At 38.5% G+C, this 14,492-nt stretch overlaps 1 protein-coding gene across 2 annotated transcripts in view; it reads right to left on the bottom strand.

Moving 5' to 3' along the window:
* The window catches only part of lars2 (leucyl-tRNA synthetase 2, mitochondrial), a 97,807-nt gene that overhangs the window by 47,564 nt on the left and 35,751 nt on the right, over window positions 1–14,492 (bottom strand). For both annotated transcript variants that reach the window (XR_012391289.1, NM_001105701.1), the window contains 3 exon segments: window positions 3,917–4,024; window positions 801–960; window positions 337–441 (listed from right to left, as the gene is read on the bottom strand). Coding sequence is in view for 1 of the 2 variants with exons in the window: in NM_001105701.1 (NP_001099171.1) it covers window positions 337–441; window positions 801–960; window positions 3,917–4,024 (373 nt within the window). In the remaining variant the exon portion in view is untranslated.

The raw sequence follows: 14,492 nt of genomic DNA, 5'->3' as shown, positions 1-14,492 counted from the left end.
ATGGATGGATGGATGGATGGATGGATGGATGGATGGATAGATAGATAGATAGATAGATAGATAGATAGATAGATAGATAGATAGATAGATAGATAGATAGATAGATAGATAGATAGATAGATAGATAGATAGATAGATAAAAAGTTAAAAACCTGTAACCATTGACTTCCATAGTAGGAAAATCAGAAACAATGGAAGTCAATGGTTACAGGTTTTTAACATTCTTCAAAATATCTTCTTTTGTGCTGAACAGAAGGAAGGTTTGAAACGAGTAAAGAGTGGTTAGTTCATATTTCTGTGTGAACTACCCCTTTTAAAGCATGATCATCCTCTCACCTATGACTGTGTCCAGATGTCCGCTGAACTGGCTCTTGGCAGAAATGACCACGGGCAGCTCTCGGCCGGTCAGCAGGTTAAGCGCAGTGACCTCGGTCAGACTGTCTGCACACATGGGTCAAAGGTCAATCAATCAGAGCCACACTGCTCTGACAACTGAGCTATCAGGAACACACAGCTACAAGTTAGGGCTGCACGGCAGTGGAAAACACTGACATTGCCATATTTCAATTTTGATCTCAACCACTCTCACTGGCAGAGCTGTAAGGAAAAACTAAATGATATTGGCTGTTTCTTTAAAAGGGGGAGGGGCTACACAATGCCCCGCCCTCTCTTCATGTTTCAGTTGAGATTACGTCAAACACCTAATCAAAGTGCACATTTCAAAGCACTTCACAAGACATTTAAACACCATACACACAGCAATGACTGCTTTTTTCAGTGTGTGTCTGTGTTTTGTTCACCTCTGCCGGGTCTCAGGGCTCGAAGCAGAGCACTTTTGAGGGCACTGGATCCATGCAGCAGTCGGTGAGAGGGCAGGATTGAGACATAAGCGGCTCCGAACACAGTTTCTGGAGAAGAAGAGTACGCAGACAACACCTCGCCTGTGTCACGACCGTCCACCTGATGAACACAAGCCAAGACGAAATAAACACGGTAAGCAGACTAGAGCGAAGAAACACCAACTTCCACATCAGACAGAAAGCAGGAGTTGGCACACAGCCAAACTCTGATGAAAGTAGCATTATTGAAAGCACTCTGACAATTAGCATTGGGAGGGGACCTATTATGCTCCTTTTTACAAGATGTAAAATAAGTCTCTGATGTCCCTCGAGTGTTTCAGCTCAAAATACTACACTAATAAGGCCTTGAGACAGGAATCATATAATGGCCCGTTTCAAAAGGGTACCAAAAACGAGAAAGGGTACCAAAAGGTGAAGCTACACGCACAGCCGAACGCTGATTGGTTACAGAGATATGTCACGAGCTCGTGGAGCTAGACAGAATGTAAACAAAGGATCTAATACATGTTCTAATACACAGCCGAAAGATTACATAGATATACTATATGCATAAAATAACGAGCCATGGTTGACCCGAGCTCAAACAAACCGTGTCGTCATCTTGATGAACAGACACAAAGCTAAGAAGAACAAAATCTGCCGTGTCCTGTTGTTGCTTTACGAGCCCGTCTAAAAGTGTGAGGGGTATTCGCTTTCTTCCGGGAGCTCGCGATCGCGTCTGTATTTGATATAACGAACTTCTTGAGCTGATAATAATAACATGCGCGTGATTATTGAAGTGTCTCCGTCATCTGATCCATTCAGAAAGAAAAGGAAAACACATGGAGCAAAAGTGTTTTAGCAACCTGAATCATGAACAAACTGCCATGTTTATCTTCGCCTTTTGGACTATTATGAACTGGGAATGACAAAATGACTCTCTAACAGAGCTTACATGTGCTGCTGAAGATTACACACACAGATGAGAGACTGTGGGCTATATTGCGCGTGTTTTTGAACTCAAATAAGGACTAAATGTCTGCTGTGTGTAGTGTTTCTGTAATTAATAATATATCAGAGACTGTAAGGGGCTGTATGTGTTCATATATGTTGCATTTATATATTTATTTTATATAATACAGATGTTACAGTAGGCTATTTCGCACTGTAATTGATCTGCAGTTATAAACAAATCATGTTCATAGAAAAGTTAGTAATAAACATTTATAAACAAGTGTTAATGTGTATAAAGCATCTGTTCTGTGAGAAGTGCTTCTCATATGATATGTAAACGACCCGTACAGCTTTACTGTAGACATTTATTCGAGCGAGCATCACGTCTACTTAAACTTTATGTTGTACACCACGCCCACCAAAAGGGTGCCCTTTGTTTTGGAAACACAAGCCTGATAAAGGTGACCCATAACGACCCCAACCGTACCGCACTGTGCCAGTCAGTGGAAACGAGCCATTTGTCCATATTTTCACATTTTGGTTTAAATATTATTTAAAATTTTTAGTAGTCGTTCACTTGTAAATACACTTTTAAAAAACTATACAATATAAAACTGGGAGTATGGGGTAGAGGTCTGCATTCCCAAAGCTGTACCACGGAACACGACCAGATTTCTTGCGGCGCAGGAATAATTTTCTGAATAAAGTGCGGGAGCGGTCGGTAGAGATGCGCGGATGGCGGTTACAGCCGCGGAATCCGCAGATAAACCGCGGATCGGGTGGATGACGTGACGAAAAATAATATTTTAATTAAATTCGGGCGGGTGGCGGGCGGTTGTACTGTTTTTGTACACATAGCTGGCACACCAACGAAAAAGCCTAGGACTGACTTCACAGAATGAAAAGAGGAATCGGATACACTAATTCTGGATGAAGTACAGAAGTCTTCATCTACAAACTTCCGTATAGACGGATCAGCAGAGGAAAATCTACTTTCCTATTGGGAGAAACAAGGCAGTCATTCCCACGTCTACAGCACCTTGCCAAGAGAATTCTAAGCATTCCAGCAACAAGTGCTGCGAGCGAGCGCTCCTTCAGCGCAGCAGGGCGCATTAGAGGCCAGACGCTCTCGTCTGAATGTTGAAATGATGTGTCAAAATGCGTTTTCTAGGCTACAATAATAATAAAAAAATTTAGGCTATTTATTTATTTTTGTCCCTGTGCGCCAATTGGAGACGGAGTTCACTGCTGATATTCTGAGAGCTTTATAGGGGTGCTTCTCATTTCTTATTTGTGTATCCTCGTTTCCTTTCCTTGCTTTCTTTCCTCGTCTTTCCACCCCTATAGGATGCGAGGGAAGGACGCAAGGGAAACTCAAGGACCGACCGAGGAATCGAATCAAGTGAAAAGACACGTCCTCTAGTTTAGCGTCACTTCAAAGCGTCAATTAATGCTGGATTTGACTTGCACGTTTGGATTAACTGCATGTCATTAAAGTCATTCTCTTTTTTCTAATAATCAATAAAGAAACATTCATTTAATAATAAAAAGGAATAAGCCATTCAAATAAAGAGCTCAGTCAGCAGATGACGGGCGGGTGCGGTTTTAAAATTTGGTCAAAAATGTTAGTGCAGATGGATGGTGGACGGATGATGAGTTTTGTGATGCGGTTGCGGATGAAATAATAGCCCATCCGCGCATCTCTAGCGGTCGGTAGCTGGTTTATTTTGAATGGGAGCGGGCGGTCTAACAATATCGCTCCCGACTCCCGAGTGAATGAGCACGCGTATGTATGTATACTCTCCATAACTCAATGCACTACATATCTAACTAACTACTATCTAACATTGAAGGGCAAAACGCGGGGTATGCTGAGATGGAGAGCAAAAACAACATTTGGGTGAATTTCATATTTTCAAAATTTGAGCAATACGATTTTTTTTTACATTTGGATTGTATTATTCATTACTCAACATCAAATTAAAAATTGCACATTTCAAAGCACTTGAGGATGAATAAATCATGGGGTTATTTTCGTCATTTAATTAATTATTTTCATTATCGGGAGAGCTGTTGCTTTAAATACAGGCCTGAAATCCTGTCTGGCATGAAGCATTCAGTACCTTCAGTGTGTGGTTGAAAAAGCAGCCCGAACAGTCGCCGATCCAGTTGGCCTGCATGCTTTTGACTCCATACCATTCAGGGAGATCCGCCAAAGCATCCAGAAGAGGCTGCAAGACAGGATCTCTGTATTAATAACTCAAACAAGCTAGACAGATAGATAAGTACATGTACAGACTTGAATTATTAGTCCCCCTGTATATTTGTTCCCCTGATTTTTGTTTCACAGAAAGATTTTTTTTTAACATAGTTTTAAACATAAGAGTTTGAGAGCATTTGAGTTTGGCTATGTTTTGGATCATTGTCTTGCTCAAATGCTTTCATCTTCATCCTCCTGCTAACCTCTTGAACCCAAGTGCTATTTTGGGATTTCCGCCTGGATTTTGCCTACCTAAATCCACATGCAGAGGTGTAAATGCAAATATTTGGCATCATTTTAAAGAAAACTCTTTGAATTTTCATAAGACACTATTGAAAGTGTTTAAAATAACTGTATATGTGGTCTGTGTTATAATAAACACCTAAAAAAGAGGCGCTTTTTGTCATTTTTTTTTTTTTATAAACTCAAATGTGAAAGTGTACCTTTTATGTTCTGTGTGGTCTAGCGTGCTGTAATTAATTTTGGTTGTTCCTGCACATGTCTGTAATCATAGCAAAAAAAGAAAAATGTCTCCACCATAATCTATGCAAAAGTTATTGTGCTCCAACTGATGAGAGGTGCTGTACAAGCCACAGGGAGCGATCATTGTGTTCATATTTCACTATTCTTTTGTTTAATCAAACATAATTCACTGTGTTTGGACCACATCAGACATATAAAAGGATTACTTATGCACATCACCTCAAAAACAGAGGAGAATGACCCTGAAGCACACAGCATAAGGTAAGAGATGACAGCTGTCTGTGCAATCTGGGGCTGCTTATTGATCATAAATGTATTGTTTTCACTTCTGCGCCATGGAAACACAGCAATTCATTCGACAACTGTTTGATATGTGAATATAATTCAGTAAAAAGAATGCTAGAACCGTATGAGCACCGGCAAGAGCTTTTATCTGAGCTATAACTTGTACATGTGTCATATATGAACCATATGAAAAATATGAAAATGAACCAATGTTCAATACCCAGCTTAAATACACAAAATACTGTGTATTTAAGTGTAAATAACTTTTGTACAGTAGAATAAAAACAAAAGTGATGCATATGTGCATAAAATATAGATTCTACACTTTCAAACGAATTTATATTCTGGTGCAATGCTAGCCCTTTAAATCTTAAAGCGAGAGTCGATGACGTCACAGACCCCGTACCGGGTCGGCGGAGTTTGAGAGGCTAATGTAGATGTTGGACTGAAGCAGCTGATGTTAATTTACAGCTGATATTAATTTGAAAAACTACTGGGAGATTTCATCTGCTGACTGGGCTTTCACTGCCAGAATACACCTCCCTTTCTTCATGTGTTCAATACTTTTTTTCCTGCGTCATTTCATTACACAGAACTTACTTTGTAAGCTAATTAGATTAGTTTTCTTTGCATATACGGATTTCCTTGGTTGTTACCAACATCTGGAGAAAATCTCAAGTCAACGTGATTTTTCAGGTTTTTTATTTGTAATAAATTTGCACCAATTTCCAAAACTCTTTGTTCACATTGTCATTATGGGGCATTGTGTGTAGAATGTTGAGGATATAAATAAATGTAATCCATTGTGAATGATCCTAACTATTATTAAATCACTGCTTCTAAATAATGTAAAACTTAATTAAGTAATGAAAATGAATCATTAAAGTATGAAAGCACGATACACATACACTATACATGCACCTTTAAGTCAAGAATAGAGCATGTGTAGCTGTATTTATAAACTGCTTACTAACATCTAATAATTTAAGAGTTAATGCTTATCAAATAATGAACTAACGATCTCCTAATGCTTTAAAAATGATTCATAGTGTGTAGTTATTATAGCGTTTATAGGTTTTTTGTGTGTGTGTGTGTACAGTGTGCTCTGCTGAAAAAGAAAAAAAAAGTCCAGAGGCAGAGATAGAAAGGATGAGGCGGACAACGGAAAAAGAGGAAGCTATGCATAATAACGAAGTTTCAGGCCAGAAAGGCTCAGCTGGGCTGCCGGATGCTGAAAGCACACATTATGTGAAAAGCCAACAGTTGGGTTTTGAGATCTGGCTCTCCTCTGTCACTAGCCATTAGCACTCACGCTCACAAGAGGCTCCGTCCGCTGAGCGCAAACAACAAATGCTGTTGGTTTCCTCAGCTCTGCAACTCATTAGCGCCCGCAGGAAGGACATTTCTCACTTACTGCAAGAGCGCAGAGATGAGTCGGTCTCATTTTAGAGCGCTCTAATCAGGGTATTCAGATCTTCAGCTCATTTGAGGATGGGAAATGAGTTCCGTTCGAGAGTTTTCTGACACGCGTTAAAGGTCATTGGTGTCTTTCTGTCAGTCTGATGTGCAGGGTGACCCGTGTTTAAGCCTGAAAATTGGCTTCTTGAAGTGTTGGAAAGAAAAAACTCTAGAGAAATATTGTGTGTTAAGTCGTGTGTCAATCATCGTTTTTTTTTTTTAGCATTCTGGTCTTGCTGACAGATTTTCGATAGGTAAGCAGTGCCATCATAAAGAAGCAACAGTCATCTTCTGGAATTAATTTCCAGCAAGAGGCTGTATTATTATCTATTTGATGAATTTATTTTATTAATTAGGCTATTGCTGAATAGTGACTAACAGTTTACAATAAACATTTATAACATCAATAAACATTTAACCAAATCAGTATACTGCTACCAACCAAATTGTACATCAACAATTCTGTAACCAGGGATGTGACACTGACAACAGAGGTGAGCATCCACATGCAGGTTCATTAGAATGGTCAGGCAAGCAATGGTCAACACAGGGGCAAACAGATGTAAACGGGCAGCCAAGAATCGTAGTCAAAATAACAGGCAGATGGTCACAAGGCAGGCAGCAATCAGGATAAAACAAATAAACAAGGCGAGGATCAAAAACAGGGAAGAACAAGACAAAGGAAAGTTTCAGTGTCACTAAAAACAGTGTGTAATCAGTCATGATCTGGAACCGGTTGTGTGTGTGTGTTGTATGACTGGGTGTTGTAGTCCATAACAAGGCGGATTTGTAGTTCATGTGAATGTAAGAGTGTTTACCAGCGATCTCAGGTAGTAGATCGCTGGTGATGGAGACAAAAACAAACAAATCGGTAACACTTCAGATTAAAAATCCATTAGTTAATGATATTTTGTCACGAGATGGAGAATCGCAAAACACAAAAATCCATGAGCAGCAATTTATTTTTACAAAAACAAAGGAGTCTCCCAATCTTGCACGGAAACTTCAAGCAGGATACAAAAATCTAGAAATGAATCCAGCGGAAGAACTGACAAAAAACCCCAAAAAATAAGCAGGGTGGGAATGCTGACAAAAACAATCAAGAACCCAAAATTCAGCAAATACTAAACTGGGTATAAGTGCTAACAAAAACAAACAAGAATCCAAGAATAAGCAAATACAAAACTAGATCACCAAACAAACACACCAGACATGAGGGACAAACAAAATCCTAAGGCAACTAAAACACAGGACAAAAGGGTATACAAGACAGGGCTAAATTAACAAACAAGAAACAGCTTTAACCTAATACAATCAGAAGTGCAAAGGATAATAGGAAATGAAGTTAAACTACAAAACAAAATAGTGCCCTCATCCGTTCAAAAGAGGCAACTGCAACAGGTGACAACATTTAATGTATTTACTAACATCAACTAAGTATGAACAATCATACATAATTTATTGATCAGTTCAACAATGACTAATGCTTTATTAAAATTCAATGTTGCGTTTGTTAACATGAGTTAATGCACTGTGAGTTAACACAAACTAACAATATTTAACTTCAATAACTAACTAACATTAACAAAGACGAATAAATACGGTGATGCATAAGATTAGCTGAGGGAGCTTTATTTTAAACGTGTTACATTTACATATACACACACATACAGTACTGTGCAAAACTTTTCTGAAATAATGAGCTGATTTATTATCAAGCGTCTTTCAGCATTTTTAAGAGTTCTCCCTTAGATTTAGTATCTTCTATCTTTCTTTTTCTCTCCAGGTGAATCTCATATACAGCCTATAATACACTGCCTATACATACTGAATAATGTTCAGGTCTGGACTCTGTGCAGGCCATATTATGATTGTCTTAGTTTTATCAGTCAAATATGATCCCATTACATTAGCAGTGTGTTTGGGATCATTGTCCTGCTGAAAAACAAAACTTTTACAAATGAGCTGCTTTCTAGTAGGAATTACATGACGAATTAAAGCTTGTCTGTATTTTTCAGCATTCACAATGCCATCAATTCAGGCAATACTGAATACAACAGCTCAGAAATGCAGATCAAACCAAGACGGAAACTCCAGTGTTTTCCATTCATCCATCTTTCTCAAACTCTTTCTTTCATATCAAACAATTAGACCCAAAAAAATCCAACTAGACCCTGTACTTTCGGTTTGTATTTTATTATCGAGAATGAGAACTAATATATATTGTAATTTTAATTAAGACTGTTTTTTAATAACTATTTTTTAGTTTGTTTTTTTTCACTTTTAAGTGAGATAGGACAGTGGAGGTTACGGTCACACTTTATATTTATGGTCCGTTAGTTAAATTTAAGTTACATTACATCTACATACCAACTAATTCTCATTAGATTATAAGTAGACTGTTAGGTTGGGGTTAGTGCAAGTTGACATGTGCTTGCAAAGCTTCCTAGTCAGTTAAATGTGTGTTGAAGGAGTCAAGTGGACCATCAAAATAAAGTGTTACCGAGGTTACAAACAGGACAGTATTGGGTGCAGAGGGAGGGAAAGGGTCGGCAAAGGACCAAGAGCTGGGAATCGAAATTGGGTCGCCGTGAGCACCATGGAGCTATATTTCGACGCGCTTAACCACTAGGCTATTGACACCCAATGTAATGTCCATATACCCTCATTTAACAACAAATGTAACTGGGGGGCTAGGTCTTTTGCACAGTTCTGTATATAAATAATATCTAAAATGTTTATTAAATATAAAGTTTACAAAACAATTTACAAGAGATGCTTCTTAATAATAATCTAAGTGGCTTCACGGTGACACAGAGGGTAGCACGATCGTGTCACAGCAAGAAGGTCGCCGATTCGAGACTCGGCTGGGTCAGTTGGCAGTTCTGTGTGGAGTTTGCATGTTCTCGCGATGTGTGGGTTCTGCTGCGTAAAACATATGCTGGAATAGTTGGCGGTTCATTACGCAGTGGTGACCTCTGAAAAATAAGGGACTTAGCTGAAGCAATATGAATGACTGAACGAATAACTTTGTTATTTAAGATGAGCGCTAGGGGGCAGTATGACCCCAACAACTTGTGTTCCTTTTCACAGTAATGACATTAATAGTGATGGTGAGCATGATGACTAAATCATTACTTCTGTGCAGTTCTTGGTAAAACATCAAATAATCACCACAATACAAATTAATGCTGTCTACAGTTTGTAATCTTGTACATTTCACATCTATTTCCAACAACTTTTCTGGCGTGGTCAGTTTGCTCAGTAGCTTACATTGTACGTACGCAGTACTGTCGCCTCACTACACTGAGCACTCACAGCAAGAAGGTCGCTGGTTCGAGTCCTGGTTGGGTCAGTTGGCATTTCTGTGTGAAGTTCGCATGTTCTCCCTGTGTTGGCGTGGGTTTCCTCCGGGTGCTCCGGTGTTCCCCAAAGTGTAAACACATGCGCTATAGGGGAATTAAATGAACTAAATTGTCCGTCGTGTATGTGTGTGAACGAGTGTGTATGGATGTTTCCCATACACAGCTGGAAGGGCATCCGTTATGTAAAACATATGCTGGAGTAGTTGGCGGTTCATTCCGCTGTGGCGACCCCAGATTAATAAAGGGACTAAGCCGAAAAGAAAATGAATGAATGACTAATAATCCAGGTTGCAGCCAACATTAAAGCCACAGATATAATGACATAAAAATGTTGCTCAAAGATGTGTTTGCTTTGCTTCCTCACAGGCTGTAAAGCAGGAGAGGGTTTATATCAGCCAAACATGCAGGCCTGCCAGCAGCGAGTCTGCAAACACGCTCAGATCTGACTTGGACACACTGTGAGGTGGAAAAGGCGAACAAAACGCTCACGGAGCCAAGAACGCCACAAGAGCCAAACCAAAGGCTTCATCTCTATTCAAAGCTGGCCACATTCACCAATAAAACACGCTTCAGCAAGGATACAGAGAACACTTTCTGAAAGCATATATCGAGTCTCCATGGCAACACTCAAGCGGATTAAACTGGGGAAAATGTGTTGGAGAGATAGAACAGTCTGCATGTGTGACTGCATGTTCAAGGCTGAACCACAGAGAGAAAGAGCTGATGAAAATATCAAACTCACCGCCATCAGGCTAGGGAATTGTGGGAAAATGCCAGGGTGATGCTATATGGTTGCTAAGGCGATCTGGGATGTATTTCCCAAACAATGACGTAACTCGCGGCTGAACTATCCTAGTACGATGCATCATTTGGGAAAAGAATGGTGACGAGTGTTTCCCACAACCTGTAGTTTCTCTATCGCAGATTCATCGCTTGAACCACGTTAGTTAAAGCGTAAAGCGCCAGAATTTCTTTACAGAATTCTTTACAGCATTTTTTTTTACAGAATTTCTTTGTGCAAATTATATTGTTTTACACGCATACAAATAACAAAAGAACCAATGTTAGCTTTGTAAAAAACGTGCACTCCCTTTCCATATTAATTAAAATAAATGCAAAAGGCACATATAGAGCCTGTGTTTCCATTACAGATATTATTGAGAACTTTACATATTATATTCTACAACATAAAATCACTTAACATATATTTTAATATCATATATAAATCATATTAATAAACAAACAAAGAGGCTATTTATTAAGAAATGAAAGTTAATATTTATTATTTATCAGGAAATGAAGAAAATCCAACTTTAATAATAATATTAATAAAGATGATTATTATTAAGTAGGATATTGTTTATTTATTTACATTTTTTTTAAAGTCTACTTTTACAATTTGACACTTGTAAACCACTACAGAAATGTTCTAACCAGCAGGCCCATGTCATATACAGTACAAATACTTAATAAATAGCCTACTCTAAATTAAAAACATTAACATACTCTTGTTTTTGCTTTCACAAGCTTTGGAGACGTAACATAAATTCCGATTTATATAATAGGTCACCTATAGCTTTTGTCATGAGCCACGTCTTTGTTCAAAATGACATCAATGTTTTCAAAGTGCACTGTGAAGGGAGCACAATTGTCAACATGAAGATCGCTAAAACTGAACTGTAAAAATACTTTGTAAGCAAATTACACCAAAGAGAGATGACCCTAATGCTTTTTTATTTTTAATAATTCCAAGTTTAAATGTCGGAATGTTCTAAATCAGGGGTTCCCAAACTTTTCAGCCCGCGACCCCAAAAATATTCATATCAGTGGCTCGCGACCCCCATTTTTCAAGGTGGTTGTACTGCAAATATGTAAACGTTGCAGACACAACTATAGGCAAATATAAACATGAGCTTATTGACAACACAAAAATGCAACAGTCTATTAGCCATATAATGTTTTTTAAAGTCATTTATGGATTTAATTACATTTTGCTTTTAAAATTAAAGGCTGAAGGCTGATTGTTATTTTTATGTTGTTGTTTCTTTAATGCAACTATTAACTATATTCTGTCGGTTATGAATAAAATATGGTAATTCTAATAGTTTAATAAAATTTATTTGAGTTTTGGATATCACCAAGCGACCCCTTGTCATAGTCCCGCGAACCCCCAGGGGGTCCCGACCTCCACTTTGAGAACCACTATTCTAAATGATAAGGTAATAGGGGGGATAACTGGGAATAGAACACAGCCAGGAACTATGTTTCTAACTACAGCTCCAGAGGTGTAGTCGCAAGTGCACAAGTTTGCGAATGTTTGTTGGAACTATGGATTTGGGAAACGGCAAATCAACAAACTGTTTGTAACCACACAACTTGTATCCTTAAGACTACACACCGGTGGTGCTTATCGTTTGCGTTTATTGTCAGCCTTTTACGAGACGTTCAAACCCAATTGATTTACACTGGCGTCAAGCAGAAGAGTATGCAAAATCTCTCCTTGACGTTAGGTGGCACTACACAATTTAAAGCTTCAGACAACTACTTGTAACACAGAAGAAGACAGAAAGTTGACACGATTGTTGTTATGGATGGTTTGCGCTCACATTGACAGTTTTGCGCTTGAGCGCCTCCGAGTGCCATTTACTGTAACTTCAGGAGCTCCGTGCACATGAACAAAAGTCCCAATCTGATTGGTGGAGAAGGTTTTGATGTGGCGTGTCTGAACAAAACAATGAGCAATGAGGCGTTTTTAAAAATAATTACGCTCTTACGCCTGTTGTTTTATGCGCTGCTGTGCACAATCACATTGACGCCCTTAATTTAGTCACGAGGCGTTAAACGTCGACGAAAAACGCCTCAAAAAACATCCCGGTGTGCAAAGGTCTTTAATTGGCTAACCATGGTTTTGGGAAACGCACCCCTGGTGGTTGCATACTATATCATCTAGTAAATTGGCATCCCAAATAATCGGTGATGGATAAAGAACACAAATTAGGCACTAAAAATGCATGCAGTAATCTTGTTTTTGCTTTGAAATAAGATTTTTTTTTGCTTACCCCATTAGCAGATTATTTCCCTTGTTTAAAAAGGGACCTGTTATGCCTCTTTTTACAAGATCTTAAACAAGTCTCTGATGTGCCTAGAGTGCGTAAACTCAAATGTTCTTTTCAGAGAAAGGCGGAGCTAGAAATGCCTGTGTGTCAGCATGGTGGCAGATTCACAAACAAGACTAACCCTCCTATGCTAATGAGGGAGAGATGGTCACTAGTGGGCGGGGCTTTCCCCCTCGGATGACACGTATAAAGGGAGAATGTCAATCAAAGTGTTAATGCAGACTGATTTAATCAAATCTGATTATAAAGAATAGAATTAATTCATTTTCTCCATTAGAAGCTGCTTATAGTCACACACTGCTACATGTTTAAACCCCTTATAAAAGTGATTTTTGCATAATAGGTGCTCTTTAAGCCATCCGGTGAAACTGAATATGTCGCTGAAAAACTAAATATCTCAACATCAGATTTCAGCGATATTGTTTAGTCCTACTCCTCATGACATTTTTACAAGACTTTTTCCCCCAACTTCAATGAGCAGAACAGTCATGGGCGCGCACACACACACTAACACAAACAAACAACACAGAAAGCGAGTCTCTCTGTGAATCGCAGGAACATGCCGTGTCATTTCAGCACATCCGACAGGGATGGAGAGAAAATCAACACACACACACACACACACACACACACACACACACACACACGGTTTTAAACTTGCTGAGCTGCTATCAGAGATAGCTGCTATCTAAAGCAGCCTCCAAAACAAGACTGATCTGAAACGCTCCACACAGACACAAAAACAATGCTTCAGGTTTGTTATTGGCTAGTTCTGCTTCCTGGGGTCCGTTCTTCATACGTGGATTACTCAGTTAGCTGGATTTGGATATTGACGATTTGACACGATCCAGGATCGTTTCGTTCTTCAAAACTGATCTGAGAGTTGTTGTCATAGCAACAGTTCGGCTAGTTCAAACCTGATCGGAAGCAGGTTTAATTCATATAAACAGGATTAGATCGGCTTAGTTCAAGTAAAGATAATACAGAAAGTATGTACCGAATTCTGATATTTTCTTACAGTATTTTTTATATACACTTGGGAAAATACACATTTTTTTTAAACCTAAATAAAGTTATAGTTATTAATAAAACAAATAAAGTTATATATTAATAAAACTTATTATTATTGTCTGCACCCCTAAAATGAAAGTACAAAGACTGCCACCTTGTGGTGCAAAGAGAAAACTTATTGATATGAACTTTATAGATCGCTTAAGTACAATTTGTGTATGATAATAGAAATGCACAATATGTGATTTTTTAAAAGCAATAATACATTTATGCAGTCATAAACATGCTTTGACAGATATGACGGTGATTTGATGCTTCATAAAAGTTGCAGACGCCTTTACCAAAATCAAAATGCTTTGGTAAACATCCAGTTATTCTTTACACCGATTAAAAAAGGCTACTATAATAAAGAAAATCTTCTCTAAATATATAACTAAACACATTGATATGCATTGAAATTCATGATGAATACTGTTGACACATGAAAGTGTAAAGCCTGCCGCTCACAACAAATGTGGAAGATTATTGCGTGTCATATTTAACAAACCGCTTACAGCTAATTTGACGTAATTTTGCTCACATGGATCATTGAATATTAATCAGATTATGTCATTACGCTGCTGTTCCGCCGTCAAATTGCTGGGTAGCAGATCATGATTTCGAGGATGGATAGATCTGTCCTTTACAACACACGCAGCGATCTCAGATCAGTTTATCCAGA

This window comes from Danio rerio, chromosome 16 (assembly GCF_049306965.1).
Source record: "Danio rerio strain Tuebingen ecotype United States chromosome 16, GRCz12tu, whole genome shotgun sequence".
Lineage (NCBI taxonomy): Eukaryota > Metazoa > Chordata > Actinopteri > Cypriniformes > Danionidae > Danio > Danio rerio.
Note: the sequence above shows the minus strand (reverse complement) of the source record. Positions and strands in the feature narration are given on the sequence as shown.